Raw genomic sequence first — 17707 nt, forward strand, 5'->3', positions numbered from 1 at the left:
TAAAGCTCTGTGAGCTTTTAAAGAGTCTGTCTGCAATTAAAAGATCATTCGGATGTTGACACTAAGTTGAATATTGCCAATTGCAACGATTTTAAAAAGGAAGACATGTTACAAAATATGTGGAGGGGTAACTAAATGACAAAATAATAGTAACAAAGTATGTAAGAAAACGACTATAAATACCGTGTGAATGATTAATAACTAGTTATAATTTCATGTTATAATTAAAAAGTATTCATATACCTAAACAATATTTGTAACATAGTTCTTAAATTTGAAGCAAATGTATTTTTAAGACAGTAATTAGTATAGAACATAAATTTTTATAAATCAAATAAATAAAACTGCAACAAATATTTTTTAGACAAACAAAAAGAGCACATAGAACTATATTTAAATACAAATAACCAAATAAAAATATTAATAACTATAGAAAAAATATTAAAATAAAAATATGCAATTTATATGAGTAACTGTAAATTATTTCGATTAAATTAATTTTGTTTTTTTCATTGATTACATATTGTTTATGATATATTTCATGAAAAAATCCAATGAATAACAGTATGAAAGTTCAAACGATAATTTATTATCAGTAAAAAATTAAACGATAAAGATTCAACACAGTTAATTACCATGATACTTACGATTTTCATTTCTTTTTTTGTTTCCCTAGGGATTTCTATGTTTCTGCTCTTGAATTTCAAGGTCTTTGTCGCAACTAAAGTTCCTTTGTAGGATGCTATCTGTGTGAAGGCCTGACCGGTTACTTTGGATTCCATGGAAAGATTAGACTTGAGACTCGTCTGCGGAGGAACCACAATTGATTAATTATACATTTCGGATTGTAGAATTTATGACATATAATGCCACAATAAATACTTTGTTGCCACATTCTTGCATATTACATTGCTCTATTGTTACTAAATAAATATAAGAACTTTGAAATAAGACGTTAGTTATCATTATATATTACAATAAGAAATTTGTTCGTAATTCATAATACCATAGCCTCAAATTGAATCTTACCTCATACACCAAATAACATAATATGGTGTGAAATATTGTACAATGTTTTAGATTTTATAGATTATTAAAAGGAATTGTACAATATTACACACTTTTGCAGATAATACACATACCATTCTCTACAACTCAAAGTGCTGCCGGTCATCTCATCTCATCAGCTCATGCCGAAGAACCTTTTTTACACCATAAGATCAACATAGGAGGAGGATGAAAATCACGGTACGAGAAAAGGCTGTTTATTGCTTTGTCAATTTCTACAAAGACTGAAATCTTTTGCTTACCATCCATTAGAACTTTTATTGAATTCGTTCTCTCGGAGGGTTAGAGAAATCTGATGGAGCTATTATTATCACACATTCTGTTCAATTAACTAAAAAGGAACATACTCTGTTCTTCTGTTTTCTTTCTCGCGAATTCAGTCCACACGTTTTGTAAACTTTTCGCAAATGAATCCCAACATTTTGTAGATTGTTTTTTTACATCCATATATGATTGAATTTTTTAAAATCATTATAGCTCTTTTAAGAGATGAAGCAGCAATTTCGAATTACATTCAAATGATGCACTGAGTAAGCATTTCATCCACTTACTGTTTGAAACTTCGCGAATTTTCACATTAAAATAGCTCGTTCATTGGACTAAGAAACTGAACATCTAGATATTAATCCAAAACTTTCCTCTCAGGATATTCAGTATTCAGCTTCAACTTAAAAGAAAAGAAATAGGGTCATTCGAGTTGATATGGCAACGCAAGCGATGCAATATATCAACATATTCAATAAAATTGTTTTAACTCTATGAGCCTGGCTTGTATAAGAATTGCAGTACTTTAAAATTTTTGGAGTTTTTTTGTGTACGAAAAAGAATAGAACCGTCCCTAGGCTGATCTCGAGCTGCCTCTCACCCTTAGATTTCAGCTATGCTCCCCAAAAAATCTAGTCATGGTTTTATCGAACGAGGCAATTTGGAGCTGATCCGGGCTCAAAGAATTAAATAGGATATTCAGAAAAGAGCAGACAAATCTTACAATGCAATCTTAGTAAGCCAAGATAATAATTATGTGCTTTTAAATAAGAAAATAAAGAGTGAGTTCAAGAATTTTTGTTGGAATAATTTAGGTTTCAAGTACTGGATGTAACAAGAGGTAGATCAACATAAGAAACTGTCGAATATTTAAAAAAAATGTTGGACATAAGAGATCTAATATTTTTTCTGTATAATAAAATGCAAAGAGAGAAGTTGCGCCTAACAAAAGCACAACGGGGATCATTGTCATAAGAGAAAATTTAACATCGTACATATGTTTATATCCATCCTAATGGTCTTGGGAGATTTAGCATATTGATCGCCATAGAATTTTATATAAATTGGTTGAAAATGACTATTGGTTTTTCAAGCTTATTTTGTGAAGTTATATGCACATAATAAGCATTTTATTATTTTTGAGCATTTTTTAATAAAGTGTGAAATCTAAGCGCTTATTGGCGCCGCTGTTTCCTTTAGTTCATCACGCGCTAATGGAATAATTTTAAAATAAATGAGTATATTTTTTTCCGATAATATTGACTGACTAAATTGCAGCTATATACAGAAGGGTCACATCAATTACTTCATATAGCGAAATCATTAAAAGAGTTTGACCTGCAGTGCCTGCGGATAGTTCAAAGATTAATTTACTTTGCCGGTCACCTATGACTCCCATGGTGATAATAAAATAACCAGATGTCGATCAATAATGACCTCATAGTAGCCAATGTTGAACCGGAGCTGGTGAGATTTCGTAAGAAGACAAGGTGATCCATTGGATTCGTGAGATTTTCTTTTTTACCTAAGAATATTTCGATAGTGGCGCCACTGCAATGGATTCACAAGGGTATGGACTGGTCACTGTGTTCATTATTTCAATCCATACAATTTCTTACAGTAAAGGTACTTGAAAGAAGAGTTGCACAGACAAAAATATTAAACTTTTGAAGAAGTGAAGCATATCTTTGGTAAACGATATGGAGCAATTCAATTCTTGATTGCAAGAAGATACAAGAAACTTTCAGAAAATAAGAACAACTGATAATTTGAATAGATGTCGTGAGCCTTTAATAAAATAAATCCTGGAGACATAGAAGCATATGTTGGCCTGGTGAATTCTGTCACAGCGTTTTTATCTAGAGACTATATAGTGAAATAGAGTTGGAGATTTCTCTTGGAATAAGAGTGTGAAAAAGATGACCGTTAATAACATATCTACAATCATATATATATATATATATAACGCACTTTAAAACAACATTGAAACAAATTTGACTGTTTATATTGCATATTTGGCTTTTATTTATAAAATAATTACCATTTAAATAAAGATTTCAGATTTCGATTAGCCTGTAATCTAAATACTGGAAAGCCATTCAAAATACAAATGATTTAGTGAATATGATGTAAAGGGCAGGAAAGAAGTATCCAAGATCTTATATTAGCCAACAATCTATCGAAATTCTGTATAAATGATTGCTTTCTAAAATTTTGTAAACTCATGGAAATTGTTAACTTCAGAAAAAAAAAAAGGTAAATAAACGGAAATTTTAAGATTTTTTTAGATAAATCTAGGGTAAGCAAGACATTAATTTTGAAGAATTTAACGTCACTGCAGTTTTTTTCTAAATTCAAGCAATTCCATACATGCCGTTTATTGAGGTTTGGCTAAAAATATCTAAAGATGATAAAATATATCACGCAATTTCAGTTTTTGAAAGGAAGCGGGATATGTGCTAAAGTAGATCTCTAACAGGGTAAAATGACGATAAAGAGGTAATAAAGTTTTCTTTCTAGATGTAGAGAATCTGCGGGTGAAGTTTTAGAATCGTTTTTGTAAAGAAATTAGATTTAGTTTATTGTAACGATTTCTATTATTTGATGATAGCTAAAGAACTTTTATCATGGCCTGAGAAAGAAACAATTTTTTTAAGTTTATGTCTCAATAAGAAATAAAATTGAAATGTTTTTTATCAAACAATTATCAATTTTTAATTTTGAGATACAATAGATAAGTTTTTATTATAAATAGTTATTATAAATTTTTTTGAAATTAAATATGGTAATATCTTTAATCTCTTAATTCTTCTAAATATGGTAAATTATTGCAACCTCTTAACTCACCTGTTCATTTGCTATTGCTATTTAAGTGAAAATGAAGAAAAATACTATATTTTTGTCCAAATTTGATATTTTTTTTGGTCCAAACAGTAGTCTATTTTTCAAAACCTCAAGAAGTTCAACATTCATTTCTTTCAAAATATTTGAAAAATTCAAAATCAATTTAATTATTTTTAACAAATCAGATTTGAAGGGAAGGATAAAAATTTTCTCATCCAGATCATCGAGGCCACATATGACTAAAATCGATAAGAGATATTATTTTCGAATAATAATAATAATAATAATAATAATAAAAAATACAAAATTAATTTCATTTGTTTTTGAACAAGTAAGGTTTGAAAGGAAAAATCACAACATATTTTTACATTGAGGTCATTGCAGGCACATATGATCGAAATCGACAACAGATATTATTTTCAAATAAAAATAATAAAAAATACCAAATTAATTTCCTTTATTTTTGAACTAGTAAGGTTTGAAAGGAAAGATCACAAAAAATTTTTACATTGAGGACACTGCAGATATATATGACCGAAATCGGCAAGAGAAATTTTTTCGAATAAAAATAATAAAAAATACAAAATTAATTTTATTATTTTTTTAACTAGTAAGGTTTGAAAGGAAAGATAACAAAATATTTTTACATCTAGGTCATCACTGCCACGTATGACTGAAAAGAGATATTCCCCTTAAGGGGAGAATATTTTTTTATTTTTGAACTCAAAGTCTTTATTCTGAGAGGATGAAAGTTTGCTCTGTCAGTTATCGAAATATTAGAATACATTTTATTGAACTATTAAATGAAGGTTTTAAATATTGGTAATCTGGCATGGGATGTATTAATTTTGATGAAAGTAAAAGAAACGGAAATATTTTATAAGAGTTTTATCAACTTGATTGCTTGGATGTGTCATAATTTATTGATAGCAGTCACATTTTAGAAGAGCCATAAAAAGCTTTTAATATTATGGTTTTTTATTATGATACAGTAAAAATTCACAAAAAAGTTTCAAAGCATATTTTTTACATAAAATTTTCATAATGATGGAATGGCTCTTAAAAGCATTCGTTAATAATGAGACTTCTTTCCATTTACTTTTACGAAATATTTCGGCTTTGAATTCCATTTATATGAGCTATAAAGTAGAAATATTTTATTCCTGCTTTTAATGTCGAGAGTTATAGCCATCGTTCATAAAAGGGGCATAAAATATTCATCGCATTAAAATGTTTTTGGGGATAGCTTCGAATGTTTTTATTATTTCAAAGAAATGCACAATTTGATGTTTGGAAAATAAAGTAGTAGAAATATATGAAAAGAATTTTTTAAAGTAACTTAATAAACAGCTATTTAAAAAAAAAGTATTTTTAAAGGTATTTTGTAATGATAATATATGTTATTTGCAATTTTATTCACCATAATTATGTACTATTTCCTTTCGAATTTTTTTTCGAATATATTGAATGCTCCAAACCTTATCAAAGAAGATGAACAATATTGTTACTGAAATCCTCCGATGAAAAATTCCCACAAAATTCGATATCAGATAATAATGATTTATTCCACAAGAAAATACGAACTCAGGTATACAGATTAAAGTAGAAAGGTAGACAGTGACAGCAAGTGTAGAAATCAAGGGCAATTAACAAATTATTGATTCAATAACAGCATAGCACTGTAGCGCTCAAATTGCAGCTGTTGAGCATTCCTTAATCGCACTTCAAAAACAGAATTCTCTTAACACGTTTTAACTTTTAGCTTGACATGATTTTTTTTCTATCGGCACCGAAATATTATTATTCTGTCTTAATAGAGATATCGCTAAAATTCTTGTATTTTCTAGACCCTTCATTTTTGTCACCAATGTCGTCATGTTTATCACTAAGGCTGGGGACTAATGATTATGCATTTATTAAAATATTCGCGAAATTATCTAGATTAATCTGACACTAACAGTTCACAGCATCAATATTATAAACTCATAACAATATTTATAACTAGAGCCATATTCCCATTAGAGTATCAGAAAAAAGTAACTTAGAGGTGTTTCCAGTAAATAAAAATAATTGTTTTTACTGAAACATTTATTAACAACTGAATACCATAACATGCTGAAACCATACCATAATATGCTGAATCTCGTATACCATATCATGCTGAAACCATACAGCATGTTATAAACCATAACATGCTGTACCATGTTATGGTTTATAACATGCTGAAACTCGCACCATAACTCGACCATACCATAACATGCCGAATCTCGCATACTCGAGATAATGAACTGGATGTAATTTGTTTAGTTTGGATTTCGGTTTGGTTTCTAGCAAGGTGACGTGGAGTTCTTAATATGTGGACGTTTGAAATCAATACTGTAAAGAACACCTATGGACACGATGCATCCTCTCAACATCATATCAACAGGCAATATAAACAAGTTATTAGAAGTTTACGAAGCATTCTTAATTTTAATAAGATGCAGAATGAAGACTTGGATATTATTTTGATCATTTTTTTAAAACTTTCCTGTGATTCGAATGGGATTATGTAATAAATAGTTTTTTTCTTACTTTTTAATGTCTTTCTTCTTTTTCTTTACTGAAGTTATATTCGGACATTTCAAGTGTGTATTTATTAAAAAAAAATCTTTATATTTTTCTTCTATTCTTAACAATTCTTAACAATGACAGGTTAATTTTTTTAAACTCAAATAACTAATTAATTTATTAGTACTAATTTTGTAAAAAAAATATAGACAAAATTTAGCATGGATTAAGTACATTCAAATATAAATAAGTTTTTTGAATTTCCTAAAATATATTTTAAATATTATTAATCTTGATGGATATTATTATTTTCAACACTTTGCCGAAAAATTAATATGGAATCCTGCATATTACATACTTTACAGTAACAAAAAGAAAAATGGTTGAAGTACGATCCTGTTATGAAAAATAAAATAGTTGAAATAAATATAGTTTCTATAATAAAATATATATAAATAATATATAAAATAGTTGAAAATAATAGTTTATGTTGTAAAAATAAACGTGATTTAAGTTGGAAACCATAAGCCATGAGAATAACATTTTCAGATATAAAATATTAAAATATCTTCAAGTTATCTTACCTTACTTTCTGAGGAAACAATTCCATATGAACCATACCGTTGTATGTCTTGTAATGGTATTTTCCAAAGGAGACCGGCTATTTCTTGTTCGTATTTCCACTTCCTTAAACACAAAGTGAATGGTTATGCAAGTCATTTTTCATCTTGTAAAATTATTATCAGAATAAAATTCTATAGATGGCATATTATATGAACTTACTCGAGAATTATTCATTGAAAATACTTTTCTAAAATAAATGAGACATAATATGCAATTCTTAGATCATTTTGAAATAGCTATAATCATAAAATATTCATTATTCAGAAATAATGCATCAGTCGCTGAATGAAAAATTAAAAATTGTTGTTTATTAATAATCTAATAACAGCTGCTTTATTAGCAATACTTTTATTGCTAAAATTATAAATTAAACGGAAAAACTCAGTACTAATAGATTCATCGCTTAAATTATTTTTTCATTTCGTTTTATAGCACATTAATTATTCATAAGATTTCTGTCCACCCCAATGAAAATATAAATACAAATAAAAGTGAAAATAAAAAATATTCATTATAAATCTCAGGATGCTGCATGCTATCGTGAGTTATGAAATAATTAGATTTCGAGAGAAGTTATCACATCATGTATATCTATGTGATAAATTTCAAATTTTCTGTTATATCAAATACTCAGTGAAGAAATGATCGTTCAATCGATCAAACCTGAATGAGTGTCTCTGCGTGCTATAAATAATGTTAGTGCATTAACTTAAATAATTAATAGATGCTTTAACTTAATAATTAAGGCTTTAATTTAAATAATCAATAAAATCATTAAATATAATTAAAAAGTTTTTCATTTACTACTAACAATAATCTAGGAGTAAAATGTAAATTTTGTGTACTAATAAACACAGCTGTATGAAACTGTATGGTTATCTTAAAACTAATGAACTTGCTCATTATGTTACAGAATGTATTTACAAAAACAAAACCTTTTCAGCTGAAATATTCCATTATCAATCTTTAATAAGTTAGACACTTAGTTATAAAACTACTATGGGCTGAAACCGAAATTCCAACAAAATTCCCATCTCACTCTATCAACCATTGTGTGTACTTAAGATGTCAAATTCTTAGCAGTGTTCTGGGAATAGAAATATATAAAACGCGTTCAAAGAATAATTTGATGAAATCACAATTTCATAATACGGGAGCAGGCACCCTATAAAAATCGAAATCCACTTAACCCTTGAACACTGACATTCAACATTTTTTAATATTTTCAATAATATGTACACTATTTTGGCTCTGAGTATCACGATAATGGAGCATGTTGCGGCTATTATGATGATTGATCATAATGACTACAATCATATAAGAAAAGTAAATATAATGAGAGTTCAAGAAAGGCTCCAGATAAAAAGTTTTATACCATTTAATTATTTACTATTTTTTAAGAGTTTCAAAAAAAGTTTATAAAAATTCCTTGGTAATTGTTTTTGCTAATTTTTCGGATTAGTGGACATTCGAAAATGTGATACATAATCTCATAATGCCATCATCCTTTCCTCAAAGTCTTCCTGTTGGTTTCCCAAGAAATCTGTTCTGATTCAAATTACAAATTAGGATTCGACAAGGGTAGCCAAAATCTGTTTGAGTATGCTATTTTAATATTACGTTGTACAATGCATGCTGTAGGGTCAAATAGATTTAAATAATAGTTGGTAGGAGAAATACGAAATACTTTAACTACAAGCATTGGGAATTTATTGTGTCAAATAATTGCAATTGATAAGGTGCTAGGGCCAGCTTGAAAGTTTATAGTCCTTCAATGAAGTGTCCTGTGTTGTGTATAACCTGTTTTTTGGAAGGCAGTATGTTTGGAAGGCAGTTGAACACATGAAGCAATGCCAGTTCTGATAATGAATTAGAAGGTGCGAACGATCAGTTTAAGAATCTTTGCAACAATTCGACAGCGAATATCATGAATTAGCTTCTTCTTCTTTGTAAGCAGTATTATCACATGGGCTTAAATTCGAGTAAAGCAATTCTTAGTGACCTCAACTTACAAAATCAATCACGTGTTACTACTGGGCTTTTTCAGAGATTATTCAACATTAGATAAAGGTCACTACTGACTGAAATTTTCCAGAGACTCTTAAGCAATGACTGATCCATAAATAGATTTGGTATAGCTACAAACATTCACACCACTGAAAGTTAGTTTTACATAATGGCAGTAGCATCCTTGAAGGAATTGAAATGTATCAAATAGACACCAGTACTGTAACGGATGTAATAACATGGTTGCCAATATTAAATTTACAATCCTAATAAAAGAATGTACAAAAGATTTTATCTTATATTTTAATATAATATTAAAATATATAAAAATGGAAGCATGTTTTCACATTCTCTTAAATTTTCCTTTAATAACCTTCTGATGGACAGATAGACTAAAAATATAAAAATATCTTTATCCGGTCTTCTACCTAAATATAAATCTTAAAATACTTCAAAGAGCATTTAATATTTCAATGCGATTCACTTCTGGAAATGCTCCACAACAATAACAAAAATGTTGTCCCAAAATATTAATTGTTCGATGTGTCCAAGGTGAATCAATTTCATTGTGCCTAATATTTACTAAGTATTGTCTTCAGAGAATAAGGCTGTAACCGTAAACCGTAAAACTTAATGATAAAAGAATCGAATCCTTTTGTTCCCCACAAAATGTCTCATGACAATAAATTTGAAGAATGTAAAATGCAAAGGTAATAAAGCTTTTCTTAGTATACAAACAATAAAAATCTTCTGGCTAAGAAACAAATTAAGAGGGAAAACATATTTCTTATGATTTGAAATAAGCACTAAGAAATATGACGTTTTTTTTTAAACCTTTTGTTAAAAACAAAGTTTTTAGCTAACTACTTCAATTTTCTACAATTTTTAAATACAAGTTTTTCGACATCTTCTATTTCTTTATCTAATGCGTGATTGACATCTGAGAGATAAGTAGTTTTTATTATGTTTTAGAAAAAAACAATATGATTTTGTAAAGTTTTAAAATATTGTATTAAGTAAATTCAACCGATAACTAGTGAAAATAAGACTCCTAGAGCAATAAAGAGCGAAAGTCAAATTTTTTCAATCTTCTTGTGTGAAGTAATTAATTAGGAACCAGACTATAACAGTCCAAAATATTCATTCTCAAATAAAGCCTTCAGTTTTATTTATAAATATTTAAATAAAAACAATCATTTGATTCATTTTATTCTCTCTTTGAAATCTCATGTGGGATAATTTAGGACGAACTAGCAATTTTGAACCGCGATCTGAAATCAAGGATTCAGATCGTAGTTCAAAATCTTGATATTCTTGTTAAAAAACCCGGTCTAATATGGAAAATCAAAACCAGTCAGATAATGCGGATTATATTAAAGCGTACTCTCTACTCATCAAGACCCTTTTTGCACCTAAAAGGAATAGGTCAGAGTTCAATGAAAAGTTACTTCCAGTTCCACAAATACCTTCAAAAACATCCTTTTAGAACCTAAACGGAACTAATCAGAGTTCAATTACAGCTTACTCTCTATTGCACCAATGCCATTAAAAACATCCTTTTAGTACCTCAACGGAATAGGTCAAAGCTCAATAATAGTTTATTCTCTATTCCACCAATACCTTCAAAAAAATTCCTTTTAGTACCTAAACAGAACTGATCAGAGTTCAAATACAGCTTACTCTCTATTGCACCAATGCCATTAAAAACATCCTTTTAGTACCTCAACGGAATAGGTCAAAGATCAATAATAGTTTATTCTCTATTCCACCAATACCTTCAAAAAAATTCCTTTTAGAACCTAAACGGAACCGATCAGAGTTCAATTACAGCTTACTCTCTATTGCACCAATGCCATTAAAAACATCCTTTTAGTACCTCAACGGAATAGGTCAATGTTCAAAAATAGTTTATTCTCTATTCCACCAATACCTTCAAAAAAATTCTTTTTAGTACCTAAACAGAACTGATCAGAGTTCAAATACAGCTTACTCTCTATTGCACCAATGCCATTAAAAACATCCTTTTAGTACCTCAACGGAATAGGTCAAAGCTCAATAATAGTTTATTCTCTATTCCACCAATACCTTCAAAAAAATTCCTTTTAGTACCTAAACAGAACTGATCAGAGTTCAAATACAGCTTACTCTCTATTGCACCAATGCCATTAAAAACATCCTTTTAGTACCTCAACGGAATAGGTCAAAGCTCAATAATAGTTCATTCTCTATTCCACCAATACCTTCAAAAATATTCCTTTGAGAACCTAAACAGAACTGATCAGAGTTCAAATACAGCTTACTCTCTATTGCACCAATGCCATTAAAAACATCCTTTTAGTACCTCAACGGAATAGGTCAAAGCTCAATAATAGTTTATTCTCTATTCCACCAATACCTTCAAAAAAATTCCTTTTAGAACCTAAACGGAACCGATCAGAGTTCAATTACAGCTTACTCTCTATTGCACCAATGCCATTAAAAACATCCTTTTAGTACCTCAACGGAATAGGTCAATGTTCAAAAATAGTTTATTCTCTATTCCACCAATACTTTCAAAAACAATTACTTAAAAAAAATTACTTCCGGTTCCACCAATATCAATAAAAATATCCTTCTCATATCTTGATAAAGAGCGGAGTTATATAAAAACTTACTTTTTTTCTTAGTTACCTTAAAAATACCCTTTTCATAATTAAACCCACTCTTATCTTATAACATCAAATGAGAAATTAATATATATATACGCATTAATATATATATATATATATATATATATATATATATATACGCATATGTGTGTGTGTGTGTGTGAAGGTTTTGAAGTTTATCTATATAGGGCCTTTCCTGAAAAAAAAAAGAAAAAGAAGAAAAATCCTACTAGAATAAGTATATTTAACTTCCGCTTCGAAGTGTGAGAAGTGCAGTATAGTGGTCAGAACAGCATGAATGAAGCGTGTGTCCTCGGTTTGAGGTGCTTTATGCTTTATTTATTTTACTTATGTATTTTTATTTAATATTTTTGCTTTTTAAGTTTATCCATATGGGTGTCTTTCCTGAAAATATATCTTTCCTGAAACAATATTCCATGCGAATAACTAATCGCCAAAGATAAGTAGTCTTTAATATAATAATATATTACAGACCAAGACGTCTGATAAAACGATCACTAGCAATTAATTATTCCATGCGAATAACTAATAGCCAAAGATAGTTAGTCTTTAATATTAATAATATACCACAGATAAAGACGTCTGATAAAATGATCACTAGCAATTAATTATCTTTGAGTTTTTAAACTTTACATGTGTTGATCAGTATTCAGATATCAGCAGCAACAGATATGAGCTAAATTATCATATAAGTGACCGCACGGAATATTTTTCAACGATAACCATTATATTTCTTTTTTTCGTCAGTACTATTCGGTTACGGCCTATTGTGGTCGACATAATTGCCCCGTCATTTAATCTGTTCACTGTCGTAACTAACGCTTGCTATACGAATCATCTTATTAGAGAACTCATTCTTTACCATCTCTTAAATATAACAGAGAAGGGTGTATCCAATCAGATAGATAGTACGATTAGATAGTAGGTGTGAACTGCAGACGAATCACGTGTCAGATAAAATGTTAATTCATGCTTACATGACACATGTGATGACTTCATTTTGCATATTGCGAAACGAAACATAGGGTGATATCATTGTATGGCAAAAGGTTCTATATCAGATGACACGCAAAGTTAACTAATAGATATCATTAACAAACATGTCATGTTTGCTACGGATGATGGATTATCATATAGTATTGATGGGATATCATATGTGATATCTTTAAACGAGTAATTTTTGTGTATATATATATATTTCGAGTATCTCGGAAATCTTGTCTCTAATTGAATCGAAACTTATATTTAGATAAAGTTTTGACTTTTAAATGTATAAGTGTCTTCCTGAAAAAGCGAGATTTTTCGCACACACACACACATTTTATAATTAAATGTTAGAATAAGTATATTCAACTTCTGCTTCGAAGTGTGGGCAATGCAGTATCAAAACAAAATGAAGGACGCATATGTTGCAGATTCTTATTTCGAATCGCACTTTTTACTTCTTTTTTTACCTATGTATTTATATTTAATATTTTTTGCTTTTTAAGTTTATCTATATAGCTGTCTTTTCAGAAAAAAACGCGACTTTACACACAAAAAAAAGCATTTTTTATAACTAACTAATAGAGCCTTTTTCTATTTGCTCTCACGCTGACAATGCCCTATAGCGCCATCTCGGACCCGCTTTCACCATGGTAAATTTGAGCGTTCGTTCAAAAATATAAGTAATGATATTAGATAAACTGTGAAATAAATAGTAATATAACAGATTGTTCCGAATGACATGTTAAACTAAGTGCATTCATGATTTTTTTTATATAAATGAGCAGTTTATAAGTCTGTAAGATTGAAAAATATTCATGTGTACTCAATATGTGAGTTGTATCTAAATATTTTCCGAAAAAGCACGACTTTATAAAAATAAATAAATAAACCCTGTCTAGCAACGCTTGCTCCCCGAAATATTTCCTATTAATAGACTTCACAGTTCACCCCAGTATTTTATAGAAATTTAGTTAATGCTGTATTATACGCGTTTAAAATGGATGCATTTTATCCTGCACGCACAGCTCTAATGTGTTTAACATTCTTAAGATGAACGTTATCAGGCATTCGAAAAACTGCTTCACGATTACATACCTTTCTTGTCACAGGAGGCTTTTATGATAAAAACTAATCAAAATAAGATTTGTAGTACTGACTTGAACGTAATCACTTATTAAGAGTCATAAATTTTATCTGATACAAATATTTTATCGCAGTATATTTTTACGAATGACACTAATCAAAACAATTGGTCACGTATTCGTAGAAATGCTCTGAGAACAGAATTTTAAAAGCTCACATGTCTAAAGGTTTTCGCAATACAAGGTTGATATTTCTGATATATCGAAATGCAATGTATATTGATGTCCAAAAATGCAAAAAGGGAGAGAGGAAGAAAAGGTAAAAAAATATTAGAAAATAAAAAGTTATTAAAATATTGCCTGAATAATTTTTTGAATTGTTTAAGATTTTTGGAATCTTTCCAGAATAAGATGTAATGGATCCATAAATTTCTTTTATTCAGATGTATATCATTAAAGTCCAGACCATTTGTTTCATTTTATTTATTTATTCACTAATTGGATTTATATTTTTCTTACATACCTGGCCATATAAACAGATAAAAAGGATATGCGTTAATGTATTTAATTAAATACGAGACATGAATTTGCCATTTGATGTAAAGGTCCTATACTAAAATTTAAACATCTAATTTATTGCGTTTTAGAGATGTTGATTTAATAAATCGACAGACAAACAGGTTGACAGATAGTGATATTTTTAATGAATTTTGTCTGGAATACCAAACAAAATTCTACAATTTCTGGAACAAACGTTAATTTTGAATACATGGATGAGCAGACTTCCTACTGATAAATTTGATACAAATGCACAATTTTGGTACTTTGAGAGCATGCAACACTTCATTCGTATTCTCGCTTTGCTCATGATTTATCATGTTCGCGAACAAATGAGCATAGTACAAAAAAAAAAAATTACCCTTTCAAAGAGATCTGAAATTCATCAAAATCTCTATAATACCCTCCCCCCCCAAAAAAAAAATTACCCTTTCAAAGAGATCTGAAATTCATCAAAATCTCTATAATACCCTCCCCCCCCCAAAAAAAATTACACACTCAAGGAGATCTGAAATTCATCAAAATCTCTATAATAAAAAATGGATAATTTTTTGAAGCAACACTAGCGCTATTTTGGGACGGACCTCGTAATTTTGAACCGCAGTCAGATGACGAGGACGACACCTGAGCTGGCACCCCCCCTCTCCACACCACACCACACCAGTAAGAGATTTCAAATTCCCCAAAATCTCCATAATACCGAAAAAATTGCTTTAAACAATCAAGGAGATCTGAAATTCTTCAAATCCCCCATATTACAAAAATTGTATTTACATAATCAAGGAGATCTAAAATTCATCAAAATCTCCTGTTCGAATTTTTTGAGTTTGTGTACTTTATTTAAGAAATGTAGAAGAGTGATTACGAAAAAGAAAACAATTGACGAAGGAAGAAATACGACAAAGAATTGCACGTTGTTTCTCATATTCACTTTGCATCGACGGACAGCACTGACCATATTCAGAGCCTTTCGTTGAGGTTATCGAATTCTGGAAGATAATATTGCAAATAGTGCCAGCTATATTATACGCATATTGAAGAGAGTTCATATTCGTAGACAAATAAGCATAACACACACACACACACACACACACACACACACACACACACACACACACACACACACACACACACACACACACACACACACACACACACACACACACACACACACACACACACACACACACACACACACACACACACACAAATGGTTTCACACAATCAAGGAGATTTGAAACTTGAAGAATCATCAAAATCAGCAGCTCGAGTTTCTTGATATTGTGTACTTCATTTAAGATATATCAAAGCGTTATTATGAAAAAAGAAAACAATTGATAAAGGAGGAAATACGACAGAGTATTGCACTTAGTTCTTCAAATTCACTTTATATCGACCAACAACACAGACCATATTCATTGCTGTTCGTGGAGGCTGTCAAGTTCTGGAAGATAATATCGTAAGTAGTGCAAGCTATGGCATGCGCGTATTGAACTGAGAAAGTCGTCGAAATGTCGTCTGTGTTTTTCTCTTAACTTTATTATCCGACTTACTGCCATTAATACCGCCAACGTAAATGCGGCATTGCATTTTGAATTCACGAAAATTTATTATGCATTCTAAACTCAAATGAATTGGCTCTTTTAATTCTTATCTATCTTTTATGGAATTTACGCAAACTAGGATATTTGAAACTAAAATTATTTCGTGCGATTCTTTTTTTCTGAGTCGTTTTTTGTTCTCATACTAATTTTGACATTATTTCGGAAGTTTTAAAATGAATTTCAAATGAATCTAAATATTTAGCAATTGTAAATTATAAACATCCAGTATGCAATATTTAAAGTTTTCATTATTATTGCATTCTAGTAGTTTAGTGAACAATTCCTCTGAAGTTCTCTAATAACACCCTTATATGAATATTTTTTTTTCAATTAGAAGTATTAGAAATAAAGAAAATCAGGATGGATTAAAAATTAAATGGACTGGCATTCTGTTCCTCACTTTGCCAATTTGAGGGCAGTATCATGGAGTGCTTGAACTCAAGGTCCGTAATCTCCGGGCATAATAGGTTAATTTAGTAATGACATGGCAGTGAGATTACTTAGTGAGTGGTTGTGCAAGATAAATTGTGAGTTTGCTTAAAATATAACAATTTTTATCCATTAAATTAATTTTATTAAATAATGGAAAAATATAAAAAGAAGAAAAGAAACAATTACATAAATGAATTTCGACTTCAGAACACGGAAGTTCCCGGTTCCACATTTAATTTCATCGAAGAACTGCTGTGTAAGTGGGTTTTATGCAAACTACATCTATCGGAATCAAATCCCCTATCGTTGGTGTGGTGCGGTGGTTTGAAAAATTGGATGTCAGTTAAGGTGCTCCCCTTGTCATTTAACAAAAGTTCAAAATTGCGCGATCCAATCTCAACAGTCTTACTGCAGTTCTAAAACGGGACGTTAATATGATTAAACACTTGGTGTCATTCTATGTAGGGTATTTTTTAGCAATTTTTGAGCACAGAGTTTCATATATATTGACTTTATATTTTGAGAACGTTCAATGACTTTTACAATAAATGTTTTTTCCTCTACCTTTGCCTGCTGATATTTACATGGGCTGTTGGCTATCGCTGGACTATGTCAACGCATAAAACGTTTAGTGATTAAACAGCAGCTGCAAAAAGCTGCAATGACTTCAGATTTTGTACTTTTATAGATATCAATATTGCTACGAATTGCAATCCCGTCATACTTTTGTAATCGATGTCAATGAAATTATTTATAACTTTCCTTGTCCTATCAGTCCCTTCGTTGATTTTTTTTTTTTTGAATTTTTGGAAAGAAACTCACGTGGAATCGAAATGAAAAATTCAATATGAACAAATGCTCGAGTGAGTGAAGATATTGCCAATTACATCCAGATATTAAGAAAATGAGTTATGTCTGTGCATTAGCAATATTATAAAATATTATTTGTGAATTATAATTAAGAAAAATTGTAATAAATAAGTTTAAAAAAACCCTGCATTTTGCTTCGATTTCCGAT

The 17707-nt window shown here is 29.8% G+C and overlaps 1 protein-coding gene across 2 annotated transcripts in view; it reads right to left on the minus strand.

Annotated features, from left to right (window-relative positions):
- The window catches only part of LOC129984157 (receptor-type guanylate cyclase Gyc76C-like), a 554740-nt gene that overhangs the window by 91089 nt on the left and 445944 nt on the right, over positions 1–17707 (minus strand). For both annotated transcript variants that reach the window (XM_056093958.1, XM_056093959.1), the window contains 2 exons: positions 7311–7413; positions 648–806 (listed from right to left, as the gene is read on the minus strand). In XM_056093958.1, coding sequence (XP_055949933.1) covers positions 648–806; positions 7311–7413 — 262 coding nt within the window. The remainder of the gene's footprint in view (positions 1–647; positions 807–7310; positions 7414–17707) is intronic.

This window comes from Argiope bruennichi, chromosome 9 (genome assembly GCF_947563725.1).
Source record: "Argiope bruennichi chromosome 9, qqArgBrue1.1, whole genome shotgun sequence".
Lineage (NCBI taxonomy): Eukaryota > Metazoa > Arthropoda > Arachnida > Araneae > Araneidae > Argiope > Argiope bruennichi.